Source organism: Eleutherodactylus coqui, chromosome 4 (assembly GCF_035609145.1).
Source record: "Eleutherodactylus coqui strain aEleCoq1 chromosome 4, aEleCoq1.hap1, whole genome shotgun sequence".
Lineage (NCBI taxonomy): Eukaryota > Metazoa > Chordata > Amphibia > Anura > Eleutherodactylidae > Eleutherodactylus > Eleutherodactylus coqui.
Genome location: NC_089840.1, coordinates 87,196,552 through 87,211,782, shown reverse-complemented (window position 1 = coordinate 87,211,782; position 15,231 = coordinate 87,196,552). Strand labels below are relative to the sequence as shown.

General features: G+C 40.3%; 1 protein-coding gene across 8 annotated transcripts in view; it reads right to left on the bottom strand.

The window, feature by feature from the left end:
• CDKL5 (cyclin dependent kinase like 5) overlaps positions 1–15,231 on the bottom strand; it is a 289,528-nt gene that overhangs the window by 106,304 nt on the left and 167,993 nt on the right. For all 8 annotated transcript variants that reach the window (XM_066599824.1, XM_066599823.1, XM_066599831.1 and 5 more), the window contains one exon: positions 746–791. In XM_066599824.1, the coding sequence (XP_066455921.1) occupies positions 746–791 (46 nt within the window). The remainder of the gene's footprint in view (positions 1–745; positions 792–15,231) is intronic.

The window sequence follows — 15,231 nt, the reverse complement described above, 5'->3', positions numbered from 1 at the left end:
CCCGTCCGGCGGGCACACGTACCTGTAAAATCTGTACTGTGAATGACTAGCCGTCGGACATGCACAGTACAGATTTTTTTTTTTAAATCCCTGCTTTTCCAGTGATGCCACAGAATCCACTTCCTTTCGGCAATGTCAATTGCAGTAGGGCCGCGGGGCGGATAGCTTCCATTGACTTCAATGGAAGCCGTCCATGCGGAATCTTCGGAAAAATAGAGCATGCTGCGATTTTTTTTCCGCAAGCGGAAATCTCAGGTGATGTCCGCTCATGTGGGTGGACATGCGAATGCTCTTTTTGTTTGAAATTGTGCAAAATGCCGCGGATCACCCGTGCAGGTGATGATCGCGGATTCCGCAATTCAAACTCGCTCGAGTGAGACCGGCCTAATACCGGAGCTTTCACACAGGAGTGATGATTACTCAGTAAATGGTGGCAGAGACCGCTGGAGATCGCTTCAGCCTCCCACCTCCATTCACAGTAAACAGGCATAGACATTTACACGGACCAATCGCCATTTGAGTTTTATGCCTGCAAGATCTGAACTCTGAAAGAATTATCACTTGTCGTTCATTCGCTGCCAGCCTTTACACTGAATGATTATATATCAGTCCGATTCCCGCGACCCAACGGGAATCTGAATAATTATCGTTCAGTTTAAAAGAGCTCTAAGTCAGGATCACATCCATTTAACACTGAAATCGCAATACATTTTGGGCATAAAGTGAGATGAAAGTGGATACATACCTTCGCTGTCTTTAAACTTCTTAATTGCCACAATTTCCTTTGTTTCCTAGAAAAAAAGAAAGTCATTTTAATCCTGATAGAAAAACATATAAAAGCAAGTAAATCCAATATACTACACTGTGCAACTGTCTAGATAGTGAGATCTATCCACTGCACTGGGTGACTCACTTATCTTAAGACGCTGTATATGTCATGTAGAGTGATATATGCTGTGAGGGAATTAGATGGAGATCGCTTCCTGCAGGCAAGGCTTTCAATGCAAGCAGCCTGGACATACAGTAGGCTTTCCAAACTCAAGACGGCATTTATTTTCGTAAACTTATATTGCAGGTATACAGACATCAGTTTCTTCAGATGATTGTACAAAAATAAATATCTGCCTGTGTGGCTCTAACGTTACAAAAGAAGCAGTTCTAACTGCCGACTGGTGGGCTACTCCCTCCGGCCTAACCACCTACACAAAATAAGTCCAGATATAAGGCCTGTATCACACGGGCGTAATTAGCTGTGTGCCGCCAATCCCCATACCGTATCTTGGCGATACTGCTATGATTTTTTTATGTTCACGTATTTCTTATTTCTGGGAGATTGGTATTGCATATTCCTCCCGCAAGAACTGTGAGCACAAGAACTTGTGTGAGAGAGGCATCACACGTCAACAAATGAGCAGGTTTGGGTGTCAGGAGAGAGCCTCGTGTGGCACAGAATATTAAGCAGCAGAAATGCATTCCTTAGCTCTTGCTCACGACCATGAAGGTTGTGGGTTCAATTCCCACTTGGGTCTGGTAGCCGGCTCAAGGTTGACTCACCCTTCCAAGGTCGGTAAAATGAGTATCCAGCCTGCTGGGGGGTAAAGACAACTGGACAAACCACCCCACAAAAACAGTCTGCCAAGAAAACTTCACAATGTGATGTCACCCTGGGAGTCATGACTCGGTGCTGATCAGCAAGGTGAACTTACTCCCTGCTGCTTGACAGAATGATAGGAATCCGGGAGAAACATATATCCGATCGGCTACAACGTCTCTCATCTTGTCATAATGCATATATCATGACCCAAACGTATTACATTTGTTCTGGGACCCACTACTTGCAGGCTCAGAGAAATAGTGCTTACATAGCTATGTCAATGTTCATTGCGTTATCTGTGGCAATAATCCAGCCGCTTTCCATAGCAACGCCGGCGTCCACGCATGGAGTCCCTAAACACTAATTTCACTACAGATAACGAGCAAGCAGTGTAACATAGCATTATACGAACAGTGCTCCACCAATGTGGGACACATTCATAGGCTTATGTAACGCACCCAGAATCTATGAAGTTGCCCAAATCAACCACCATCTCTGCAACCCACATGATCGTTCACAGGCACCTAGAGTAATGAGGATTATCTGTGTTCTGTTATTTTATCAATATTTATATATTCCCATGAACCCTTTAAACATAGGACTTAAAATGTACCTCTGGCCAAAAATGAGATATTGACTGTGCCCTTAAAGGGGTTGTCTGCTTTAGATAATACTTGCTTGTTAGAAGGATCTTTTCTAACAGGGTTTTAGAATTTGTTGAAATTACTTCCCTTCGTCCATGTCCTTTCCCAATCCTTGATTGAACTCGATGGACATATGTCTTTTTAAACCGTACTAACTATGTAAATATGTTCTGACAATAAGCAGACTACAAATCAGTGAAGTGTCCATGTACGGCAAGAATTCCTCAACTTTGGCCAAGAGATGAGGATCCAGAACAGAGGCCTCCAAATCTATTAAAGCAGAAATAGGTTGGTGAACCCTTGAATTTCCTTAGGAGCTGTTCATTTGTGGTCAAACGTAGTTCAGAAATGCATACGTTTGACCATGTTTGATATTCCTTACATTTGTGTCTTTTTGGAAGATAGAAAAGGGTAGTATACTATGTTTTCTCCCCCCCCCCCAAAAAAAAAGGTATCCTCAACATATACCTCTTCCTTACATTGCAGTTGATACCAAACATAAGGCAGCATAAAGCTGTACGCTTCCATATTTTCAACATATATGTTTTTTGCTCCCAAACTTTATTTAAAACTAAGTCTTTACAGTGAAGAACCTATTTTTTTAATGTAAAAATATTAATTAAAGACACGATGTGAACGGTCCATAATGGGCAGGAACTGTGTGAAGTCTTTCTATTCAAAGTTCAGCTATTTATGCTCTAAATATCTGGCTTGAGTTTTGCATATGACGAATAGCCATCTGACAGCTATTATTGTCAATCATTTTAGGTCTTGTGGCAGTAATGTCTTTGCCACCAATAGAACAGTGTGTACATTCTTCCTTCTGGCAACCATCAGCCATGCCAAATAGAACAGAGCCCTCATACCAACTTTCACCCTGTTGGACTACATGCTATTTTTTTGTAAAAAGACATGAAAAACTAAGAATACTGAGACATGATTGTCAATAGTGACTTCAGTAAAACGAAGAAGTACCTAAATTATAGAAGTCAATATAATTGGCAGCCAGGGACGTAAAGGCAAAGTATACGGCGAGACAAGCACTCTTTAGTAACTTTTGTTCAGATCTTTTAGAATACACTTGAATACAGTCCAAAATCATGGAGCTTGTTTTTGCAAGATAGAAAATAACAAGAACACCAATCACTACTGGCAAATTTGATAACCTCTACAGTATGAATGACGTCATCAGAACCTAGCAAGAAAATACTCCATTGCTCCAAGTATTGGTTGATCTGTAATGTAGAGCTGTTTCCGTTGTGGGTAGCCATTTTTTTATTAAACTAAAACCTCAATGAGAATTCCCACATATTCACAGTATAGTGTTTTGCTTACCAGATTCAGCGTCTGACATACTGGAGCTGGTTAGAATGAATCCTTTCATTTCATATGCCTGCTGCCGTTAACTTGCAAGCAAGATATTTTATTCATGCTTTCACAGTTTCATTTCCCAGATATCACATTTATGTTCAATCTATAGATTACAGTGTTTCCACAGCCAACAAAACTGTAGGTTGTATAAGGACACTTTTTTTTTATAACACAATGACATACGGTATCTTTTATACATGTGCAAGGGTAAAAGTACCATGCAAACCACTTCCAATTACTACTCAATTTAAAGGGCCACTTTGGCGAAAACACCCCCGCCCCCCTCACCTAATTGCCTGTCACCTTTTAGATGCCTCCTCTGTGTATTCCAGCCACTTCTATGCTGTGCAGCCCCCTTATCAGACGCCATCTTGATGGTAAGATTTTTTACTTTCAATTAGTACCATGATACATAAATCCAGCATTAGTTAAGGCTATACCATTTTCTCCTGCGTGGGAGGTCAGTTTAGTTGTCATTTTCTTCTATATTCTCCTAAATAACTTACAGATCATAAGTATACAGTCAGGTGTATGAGCTGTGATCTCCTCTATTATAACTGTATAATAAAAGCCGTGTGATCATCATCAGTTAATCTGACAGGAGAGTTTGTGTCCACCTCTAGGCAGTTTATGTGGTAGATCCATGTAATGGCACCACACATGGTTCTTGCACTGGATCTCTTTATTTAAAATTTACATACAATAGAAGAAGATCCTTCAGCTGCCAGTTAAAGGTTGCCTAACCATTTAGATGACTTTTTGGGATTAGCTGTTATGTAAGTACATGATAAATAATGCTATTTCTTGTCATTATATGACTTGTATTTGCCATTTTTCACCTGTTTTTCCATCTGCAGACTTCATTTCTAATTCTCCAGTGGTGATTGGAGACTAGTTTTATGATGTCACTCATATACAGAAAACATAAAGAGGAGACTCAGCATCCCTATCACTATTGTCACAGTTCGCTGCCACAGCTGTCATCTTTGCCTGCCAGATCTTGTTGCCACCTCCACAGTTGGTCAATGTTCACACTCTTCTCTCCCATGTGGCATACGCTGTGTCCTTCCCACTTTTAGTCCCTTGTATCTGTCAGTAGGTCCCGTGCACATGCCCACCCTATACTTAAAAGTGAATGCATGCTGTGTTATTGCTTCCCTAACCTATTTTCTAACTGAGACTACTTCTGCATGTAGAGTTCTGGGGACCTCCACAGCAAAGACCAGATCCCAACTGGTGAAGTGAAAGGGTGAAAACCAGGGCACCCCAGGTACTGCCTCCAGATTTAGCCCAAAGCCAAATCAGTGTGTGTGGATTGCAAATAGCAGGGTAGCAGAGAAATAAGAAAATCTACATGGAACTATGAATTGATGGAGCTCAAACTGGGTACAAACAGCAGCAAAGAAGCAGCCAGTGAAGACCTGGGCTACTTTTGAACATTATTTTTAATAATCAGGTGCACGGTAAGCATCGAATGATAAGTTAAATAGAATCCAAAGATAAAAAAGTGAAAAAGGTCACAACACAACTAAATAAAATCATACAAACATGGACAAATACTTGATCAAATACTTTATCCTCTAAACGAAAAGCGCTCTTCCTAATTAGAATAACAGCAGATGCAATGCCAGCATACTTGCAGTCCTTAGAGGAGCTTAGAAGAAAGCTATAGAGCCCTACTGTGCAACATTCATGGTCTAGAACTATGGGCTTAGTCAAAAGCAAATGCTTTATATTATTAACATTGTAAGTAAGATCACTCTACCATCAGCAATACAAAGTGTGATGTTTAAGAAGATCTAAAATTACACAACTACCTTAAAGGGGTTTTGCCACTTCTTACTATTGATGACCTATCCTCAGCAGATTGGCGAAGAACTGCTGCTTGGGATCACCGCTGATCAGCTGATCCTCCAGCCCACTGTCAGTGCAGCGGGACTGGACGTCCTCATCGGTGGTCAGGGTAGAAAGTGTAATATAATAGGCGGCTTCACTTCTATCGAAATCAAAGAGGAGTGAAGACATCTATTACACTTCCAGCCCTGACCACCAATGTGGATGTCTTGCTCCGGTGCTCAGGGCTGGAAATGTATTCGTTTATTTTATCATTTGGTCCTGTAATTGATATGAATATACTAGCTGATATACCCGACTTCACCCAAGTTAATTTGTTACAGGTGTTTACATGTTGTTCGCACGGAAAATTATATGAAGTCGGGGTTACTTCAGAGGAACCGAGGAATAAAATATGTATACACATAGAGGAGCATTAGATTCTCTTCAGACTGCATGTACCGATGTCCCTCTGCAGAATGTGCCACCCCTCCAATTTTCCTCACTTTTTACCCTTAAAGGTAACACCCCTCTTTATTCAAATTTACCCCAAGACTGGAGGTTGCAGCCCCTTCTTAGCTTTAAAGGCTTTCTCCATCCCTGGAGTCTATGGACACTTCTTTATATACTTCACAGCCTTTCAGTATATTCTACTCAGTATATACACATAGAGGTGAGATAGAGTCTCCTCAGTACACACAGAGGTCAGTCAGATTCTCCTCAGTGTATACACATAGAGGTCAGTCAGAATCTCCTCAGTATATACACACACACAGAGGTCTGTTAGATTCTCCTCAGTACATGCAAGCAGAGGTCAGTTATATTCTCTTCTGTATATACACATAAAGGTGAGGTAGATTCTTTTCAATGCATACACAGAGGTAAGGTAGATTCTCCTCTGTATATACACATAGAGGTCAGTTATATTCTCCTCAGTATATACATATAGAGGTGAGGTAAATTCTCCTCAGTATGCAAATCATTTTCCTGGGATTTCTAGTTTCTGATTGAAGAACTATTTAATGAATTGTGGATTTTCACATAATTTTCATGCTTAGAATTGAATATTGAAGTTGCAACCCCTTTACTTTTCATAGGGGGTCGCTTACTTTCACGCTTTGAACTGAATAATCAAGTTGTGACCCCTTTACTTTCCCTATTTACAACCTAAGGAATGGTTGTGCCAAATTTCATGTTTGCATGGTACAGATGTGTGTTATTAGTTACATTACATAGGGAGGTCACATATGTCTGCACTTAGAATTGAATAATCAAGTTCTGACCACTTTTCTTTTCCAATTTACGACCTAAAGAATGCTTGTGCCAAATTTCACATTTGTGCGGTACAGATGTGTGTTATTAGTTACATTACATAGGGATTGACTTACTTTTGCACTTAGAATTGAATAATCAAGCTGTGACCCCTTTACTTTTCCTATTTAGGACGTAAACAATGGCCGTGCCAAATTTCAAGTTTGTATGACAATGGGAAGTTAGAGAATTCGATTAGGTACATTACATAGGGGGTCACTTACTTTTGCACTTAGCATTGAATAATCAAGTTGTGACCCCTTTACTTTTCCTATTTAGGACACCGGGAAGTTAGTGGTGAGTCAGTTAGTCACTCAGTCAGTAAGGGCTTTTGCCTTTATACTGTATATATAGATCACCAATGTTCCTTAGCGCAATGATGCTTTCATATACAGCCCCCTAAATAAGTCATCAGAAAACCTTATAAGCCACTTAGCAATGATTTTCAAAAGGTTGAAGGAAACAGCTGCCCGGCTGTGCCAACATCAGCTATGGTTTACGCACAACTTGCTTCACTCCCTGATTCAGCCAACATGCATCAATTAAGCCTGGACTTTTTAGTGACTATGAAATGAGTCAGAAAAGAATGAAGAAAATCAATCATTAATTAAACACACAATGACAAGATAAAACAGCTTGCTGTCACTGTCACATGTACTGTGCTAAAAAGAGGGATTTATAAATAACACTGAACATACAGCTGTTGGAGGTTACCAGGGAAGTCAACGCAGATTATTCTATTTATCTTACATTCCTACTCATAAAATGGGATTTACGTAGGGATTCCAAGGGTTTTCACTACTACAGCAGTGAGATTATGAACATCTTTACTATAGGATGTTGTAATACTTGATTATTAAAATTAAAGTGTTTGTCTCACCATTAAATATCATATTTTTTGCATAGATACTAAAAATGTTCAGTTTATATGATGTTTAAAAAATTTTTGCAAAGTACATACACATTATGTATTTACACAGCATTGCACTACTGGTATTCAATGTGCACGTACAGTAATGTGCATGTCCTCCTTATGAGCTGAGTGCTGGTGGACACACATTCTCAATCAACGGAATAGAAATAGCCTCTCAGTTCCACACCCTATATACCTTTGCTATTCTGGATTCCACAAAACCTATCTGCCATGAAAGTAAGGGACTATATTGTCAGCTGCCAGAGGGGAAGGAGACAGACTGTGCTCAGAACCAGCTCTAGCAGCACAATTTAGCAGCAGGAACAAAGGAGATACAGGGCAGCAAAAAGAGATGAGAAGGATATTCTTAAGGTAGAAACACTGCAAATTACTTTACTACAATGATTAATATAATTTCTGAACATTTGGTATTAAAATATTTCATGGGAGGGATAACCATGAAAAGCAATGTTTAAAGTTTTTGGTACAAGACTACATGAGATGAGTAATTATACCAGATTTTCTTTTTCCCTAAATTTAAGAAAATTGTCTACTATCACAAAGGGTTTTGTTTTTTCTTCCTCTGGATCAACACTACAGGACAATGGTTTGAACTAAACTAATTTTTATTCAACCTCACTAATAAAGGTAAGAAAAACTTTTAGGTTAATGGACTGTTTTTCCTATCACAGAACTGTATTTTCACCATATAAGGCATTAGAGGGATTCTGTCACCAGGATCATGCTGCCTGAACCACAGGGAGCATGCACCCGGGACAGGTACCCCCGTGTACGTTTTAATCTGAAATGGGGCAGGATTTCAGAATAAACACACTTTGAAGTTTAACTAAGCTCCAAGTCACAGAAGTGGGCCACGCTGACCTCTCCCTGACAGCATCATGCAAAGTGACAGCTCTCTCCCGTTTTCTAAGGAGAAAGCTGTCACTCTGCATACTGCTGGCAGGGAGACGTCGGCATGGCCCACTTCTGTGACTTGGAACTCAGTTCTGAGTCAAAATTCAAAGTGTGTTTATTCTAGAGCTCTGCGGTATTTCAGGCTAAAACATACACAGGAGTAAAGACCATGCCTGTACTGGACCACGGACAGCATAACCTTGCTGATAGAATTCCTTTAGAGGCTACAGTATGGATGTGTACTTTGGTCTCCACTGATTGTCTTACTTAGGAAAAATATAGTTCCATAATAGTAAACAATAACATCCACATTTTGCTCATTGCTGCCTATGTGACTATGGGCTACCGAAACGATACCTAGAGAACATATACTTTATATAATCTCTTTTCACTTTGTGTAATACAGGAAAACTTTACTGTGCATAGTTATGATATGCTATACATCTGTGAGTGATTATACTGATTGTCATTTCTTTTTGTGTATATAAAAAAAAGGGACTCATGTGGTGTAAAGTGTCAAGGCAGCAGTATGCAGTCCTAAACTCTTGCTCATGACCTGAAGGTTGCGAGTTCAATCCCTGCGTGGTTCATGTAGCCAGCTCAAGGTTGACTCAGCCTTCCATCCTTTCAAGGTCGATAAAATGAGTACCCAGCTTGGTGGGGGGAAATGAATTACCTGAAAGCACTGCGGAATAAGTTGGCGCTATACAAACAACGCCAGGTAGCTTCTTTTTTGGTGCAGGAAATGTGCTATAAGACGCAACAACTCATATTGCTTAAGTGAAAGTAGAATATGCTACTTTTGCATTACTGCAGTACAGTTTACCTTTGTTCACATTTACATTGGCTTTTCCGTTGTTTGGCTCCATCGTAGGAACCGAACAATGAAAAAGAATGGAAGTACTGGATTTGGTGCGTAAGGAGCACGAATAGTGCCAGATGGACCCTATTCATGGGGTCTGTTGGGTGTGCTGCCCTATTTTGGGTGTGCTGCCCTATCTTGTCCAGCATTTTGTGCCAGATGAGCCCCAAACAAAGGCTCTGATGCAAATATGAACATTTCCTTACTTTCAAGACCTCTTTCTGTTATACAGCTCTATGAATTCCAGTTACATGTCTGAATACAATATCTCAAGCAATTCTTTCACCCCATTTCTTGGTATTCTACCATATGCTGTTCTATTCTTTGATTCTGTTAGTAACAAATAACAGTGAATTGCCATCCCTAGCATTTGATGCAATGGACCACCTAGGAAAATCCGTCTATAAAACATAAATAATGTGGATCCCTCAAAGGCAAACTGGATGCTGATAGCCTTACAGTTCGAAATTGTTAAAAAATATTGAAGATTATTGAAAAAGCCATTAGTACATTGTAATATCTTATTTCTGCTGAGATTTAATCCAGATGTTTTCTCTTTTGCAATCCTCTCTCATATGAACAATCCAAATTTGGGATAATATTATTTCCCCCCTTGATTTGTAATCGCATCTCGCTTTACCCATTTTTCACATATGGGGTAGAGGTGCAGTTATGTTAACATGAAAATATACAATAATATACTCTGGTATCTAATCCCCTCGACAATCAGCACAGGTATTCCCCTATGGAATAAAGAGATTAATAACTATGCTTCTATATTTTAATGGCATCAGGATTTACTTTTAATATCCCTGCTTGATGTTCTGCATGTAACAGTAGCAAATGACAATATTGTGAAGCAGCAAGGGACTCGAAGGGGGTAGCCCATTAAGCGGCTCAATATATATTTATGGCTGGAGTCACTATGGAAACCAACTTTCTTGAAACTATGAATCATTCTTTATTCTTTGAGAAGCGAGCAGCAATTCCGTACTGTCTCCGCTGTGCAGCTACAAAACCGTGAATGTTGACTAGATGTTAAGAAATAGCGAGCAATACTAATAATGATGTGGTTTCTATTCATACTGGAGGTCTCCAAAGCATATTTAGGCAAAAGAAGCCGTTGTTAGTCACATGAATAGTAGTAATTGCAGGGATACAAGAAAATAAACAACCCTTGTCCAATAAATACAATCATCAGAACATATATAAGAATTAATCCGGTGCTCAAAATAAACTGGTCACTAAGGGCTCGCTCCAATCTTTTTTTCTCTCTGGCATGGTGGTAAAATTGATCCCATAACTGATCCCATAATTTTCTATAGGATCGTTCACGGTATCCAGAGCGTAGGTTGTGAAACCGGATGTCTCTCTGCACCGGCCAGAAAAAGGTGCATGTAGCACCTTTTTTCTAGCTATCAACGTTGGAGTGGTGCACAAAAATGTCATCAGCTGTAGATCATAGAATGGGAGAGTTGGAAGGAACCTCCAGGCCATCGGGTTCAACTCCCTGCTCAACGCAGGATTTACTAAATCATGCCAGACAGATATTTGTCTAGCCTCTGTTTGAAGACTTACATTGAAGGAGAACTCACCACCTCCTGTGGTAACCTATTCCACTCATTGATCACCCTCACTGTCTAATATCTAATTTGTGTCTCCTCCCTTTCAGTTTCATCCCATTGCTTCTAGTCCTTCTTTGTACAGATGAGAATAGGGCTGATCCCTCTGCACTGTGACAGCCCTTCAGATATTTGTAGACAGCTATTAAGTCTCATCTCAGCCTTCTTTTTTGCAAGCTAAACATTTCCAGATCCTTTAACCATTTCTCATAGAACATGATTTCCAGACTGCTCACCATCTTGGTAACTCATCTCTGACCTTGCTCTAGTTTGTCTATGTCTTTTTTAAAGTGGGGTGCCCAGAATTGAACACAGTATTCCAGATAAGGTCTGACTAAGGAAGAGTAGAGGAGGATAATGACCTCACGTGATCTACACTCTACGCTTCTCTTAATACATCACAGAATTGTGTTTGCCCTTTTGGCAGCTGCATCACATTGTTGACTCATGTTCAGTCTATGATCTATTAGTACACCTGTCTTTTTCACATCTGCTGCTTAGCCCAATTCCTCCCATTCTGCATGTGCTTTTTTCATTTTTCTTGCCCAGATGTAGGACTTTGCATTTCTTCTTGTTAAATACTATTCTGTTAGTCGCCGCCCACTGTGCAAGCTTTTCTAGATCTTTTTGAATACTCTCCCTCTCTTCCCTAGTGTTAGCTATCCTTCCTAGCTTTGTGTCGTCTACAAATTTGATCAGTTTCCCATCAATTCCCTCCTTCAGATTATTTATAAAAATGTTGACCAACACTGGACACTGTGTCCAACTGCGGCATAAACGAAGTGGCCAAACATAACCCATACACATGCCCCCGTGTTTAGTAAATGGTCATGTAAAAATAATTTGACATCTTCTAAAATAAAAGTAAATCCTTTCAGATTATTTATAATTTAGCATATCTGTCAAGAAAGTCGGCACCAGGCATGCTCTTACACAACACAGCTGCGGGAAGAAGCAGCCTATCCTGGGACTTAGTCAACTTAAAACAGACTCAGTTTACAGATGCTGTTAGAAGGCACAAAAAAAGAACTGAGTGCAGCATGTTATTAGGGAACAACACGTAATAAAAAAAACAAGACATCCAGCGATCTATGTAATGTTAGTCCATGTTCACACTTCCATTAGGAGGTTTCCGTCATGGACATCATTGCACGATGCATTATATTTTCCAGTACGATGATGGACAACATGACAAAACCCATTATAGTCAATGGGTTCCATGAGGCGCTGTTGGTCTCCATCATTACATGGTTCTAACATGCCATTTGTTCCAGAAAGTTCAGTTCCAGTAATGGAACAGAAGAAAATGTGAAGAGAGCTTGATAAATACAATTTATAGCACTATCGAGTCTGAAACTTTTTACCTGTAGCAATGATCATCAAACAGTAGCAGAAAACTGATTGTAAATTGGATCGCTCTGCAATGCCAATAACTGGCACCCTAATATTTCTAGCGCAAGATGAGAAGAACCGTAAGGCATAATCATCATTACATTATGAGCATGCTCGGAGTGCAGAATGCATGCTCTAACTGTTCATCATTACTGGAGCACATTCCCTAGATCATACTCGGAGTGTCCTGGCTGTACTCCATCCGAAAACAGGGATGAAAGCAGAGCATCAAGATGGTGGTGCCCAGTGCAAAAGCTTTTATTCAATTTATCCTGGACAGACAGTAATGCGGCATAGAAAACATGGCTTTATACCTACGTGACTGGTACATCTTTGCTGTTTCTACATCCATTTCTATACAAATAAGGGAGATGGAACAATCTCTCTACAAGCCACCTACTGGAAGGCAGCTTTCCTGCAAGTCAATGTTAGACTCTTTATACAAGCCTTGTAACAATGACTGTGAATTGAAAACCAAGCAAGAATACCATACACAGCCAGCTCTGGCTTGGCTAGTGTGAGTGATAATTATTTAAAATCATGTGTATATGTTAACCCCTTAAGGAAAAGATGGTATTTTGTGATTTTCATCTCTCAAAAGCCACAACTTTTTTAATTTCTTGCCAACATCATCATATGAAGTCTTGTTCTTTTTTTCTTTCCATTTTAACCCGTTTAGGACCAGCCACAGTAAATTTACGGCAGCTGGTCCTGGGATTAGAGCACCGCAGATAGTAAAATTACGGCGGTGCTTTAAGTCTCCTGTCTCTGCAATCAGTCAGAGGCAGGAACGGGTTATCAGCTGTTAGTGACAGCTGATAACCCGGAGCAGAAGGCAGGAGGGGTTTTTAACCCTTCCTGCCTTCTGCTTCCCCGATATACAGTGCTCAATGAGGACTGTATGGGGAAAGTGAAAGTAACATGTACTTTCACTACGGGGCCTCGGGGGGGTCATGTGACCTCACGGGATTCCCTGCTACTGCAGAGCTGGAGGTTCAGACTAGACCCTGGCAGCTCTGCAAGTGACTAATGTCACCACAGGGGTTGCTTTCCCCTGTAACTAGGGCTCCTATGGACGCCCCAGCTTCAGTGGGAAAGTGTCAAATAAAGTAAAAGAAAAAAAATGTGAATGTCCCCCAGAGGTCTTACATGACGTCATGGGGGGCATAGATAGTAAAATACACAATTACATACATAAGTAAAACAAAACAACACAATAAAACAACAATACATACAAAAGAAAGAGAATAACACAAAGCAGATGCCAACAAAAACCGTCGCCGTATGCACCCTGTAAACCAAAACCATACATACTATATATCAAAATGTCCGAAACAAATAGAGGAACCCGTTCCCATACTTTATTTTAGTGTAAATATAAAAATAATTTTTTTAAAAATTATAAATGTTAAAAAAAATGATTTTTTTAGCTTTTTACCCCCAATAAAACTAAAAACGGGAAAAAAAAGTCAGTGAAAAAGATATAAAAAATAGTCCTATATGTCACGGGGAAAAAAAATGCAGCAAAAATAATTTTGGTAGCTAAAGGAAAAAAAATAGAGCAGTAAAACCGCCACATGGGTAAAATCCCTAAAAGTGTCTGGTCCTTAAGGTACAAAACAGCTTGGTCCTTGAGGGGTTAAGGCACATAAGACTTTCTTGATCACCTTTACACCTTTTTTTGTTTTTTTTGGGGGGGGGGGTAGGATGTGAAAAGAGCAAAAGCAGCATTTTTCAATTATATTTTTTACAGTGTTTGCCTTGCAGGATAAAAAGTACGTTTGATTCGCTGTATGGGTCATTATTAGAGATGAGCGAACGTACTCGGATAAGCACTACTCGTCCAAGTAATGTGCTTTATCCGAGTACCGCTGTGCTCGTCTTGAAAGATTCGGGGAGCGCCGCTGCTGACAGGTGAGTTGCGGCGGGGAGCAGGGGAGAGCGGACGGGAGAGAAGGAGAGAAAGATCTCCCCTCCGTTCCTCCCGGCTCTCCCCTGCAGCTCCGCGGCGCTCCCCGAATCTTTCAAGACGAGCACAGCGGTACTCGGATAAAGCACATTACTCGGACGAGTAGTGCTTATCCGAGTACGTTCGCTCATCTCTAGTCATTATGGATGCAGCAATACCAAACACTATTTTCTTTTGTCCAAAAGTAGTTCGATGCCAATCACATCATCATGGATAAAATGGTTGCAATAAGTGCTTTTTGTCTGGTATCCATTTTCTCCACACATCTGGCTGTTGCTTAGACTGTTCATCATTGCATCTACTGGGCCATGAACACTCTGCACTCCAGCAGGTCACATGATTCACTCTATGTTGTGACAGGTTATTATGTGAGTATTCCAAAAGTTTAATAATGAATAAACCTATAAACTAAAATAATTTTTCATAGCAAAGCCAATGTTCATGTTCCTAGATATAGCCGTAGAACTGGTTACTGAAGGAATACTACACATGAAACTAATACCGTGTTATGCCTATTGCAAAGTCTGAGTGGATGCTTCATGACACATGGGCACTGCCCATAAGGTCCATCACTTGGCATAGCACAATGTTTAAGTTTGGTTTTGAGTGTCCATTTAAGAACAAGACAATACTGTGTTTCCCCAAAAATAAGACCCTGTCTTATTAATTTTTGCCACAAAAGAGACACTAGGTCTTTAATTTCCACAGAGGTCTTATTATACTTACGCAGCAAGCTCAGTTCAGGTCCCTCCCACTACTCTCCAGAGTTCCATCGCGGTTCCTGTAGTCCTCAGCTACCCACAGA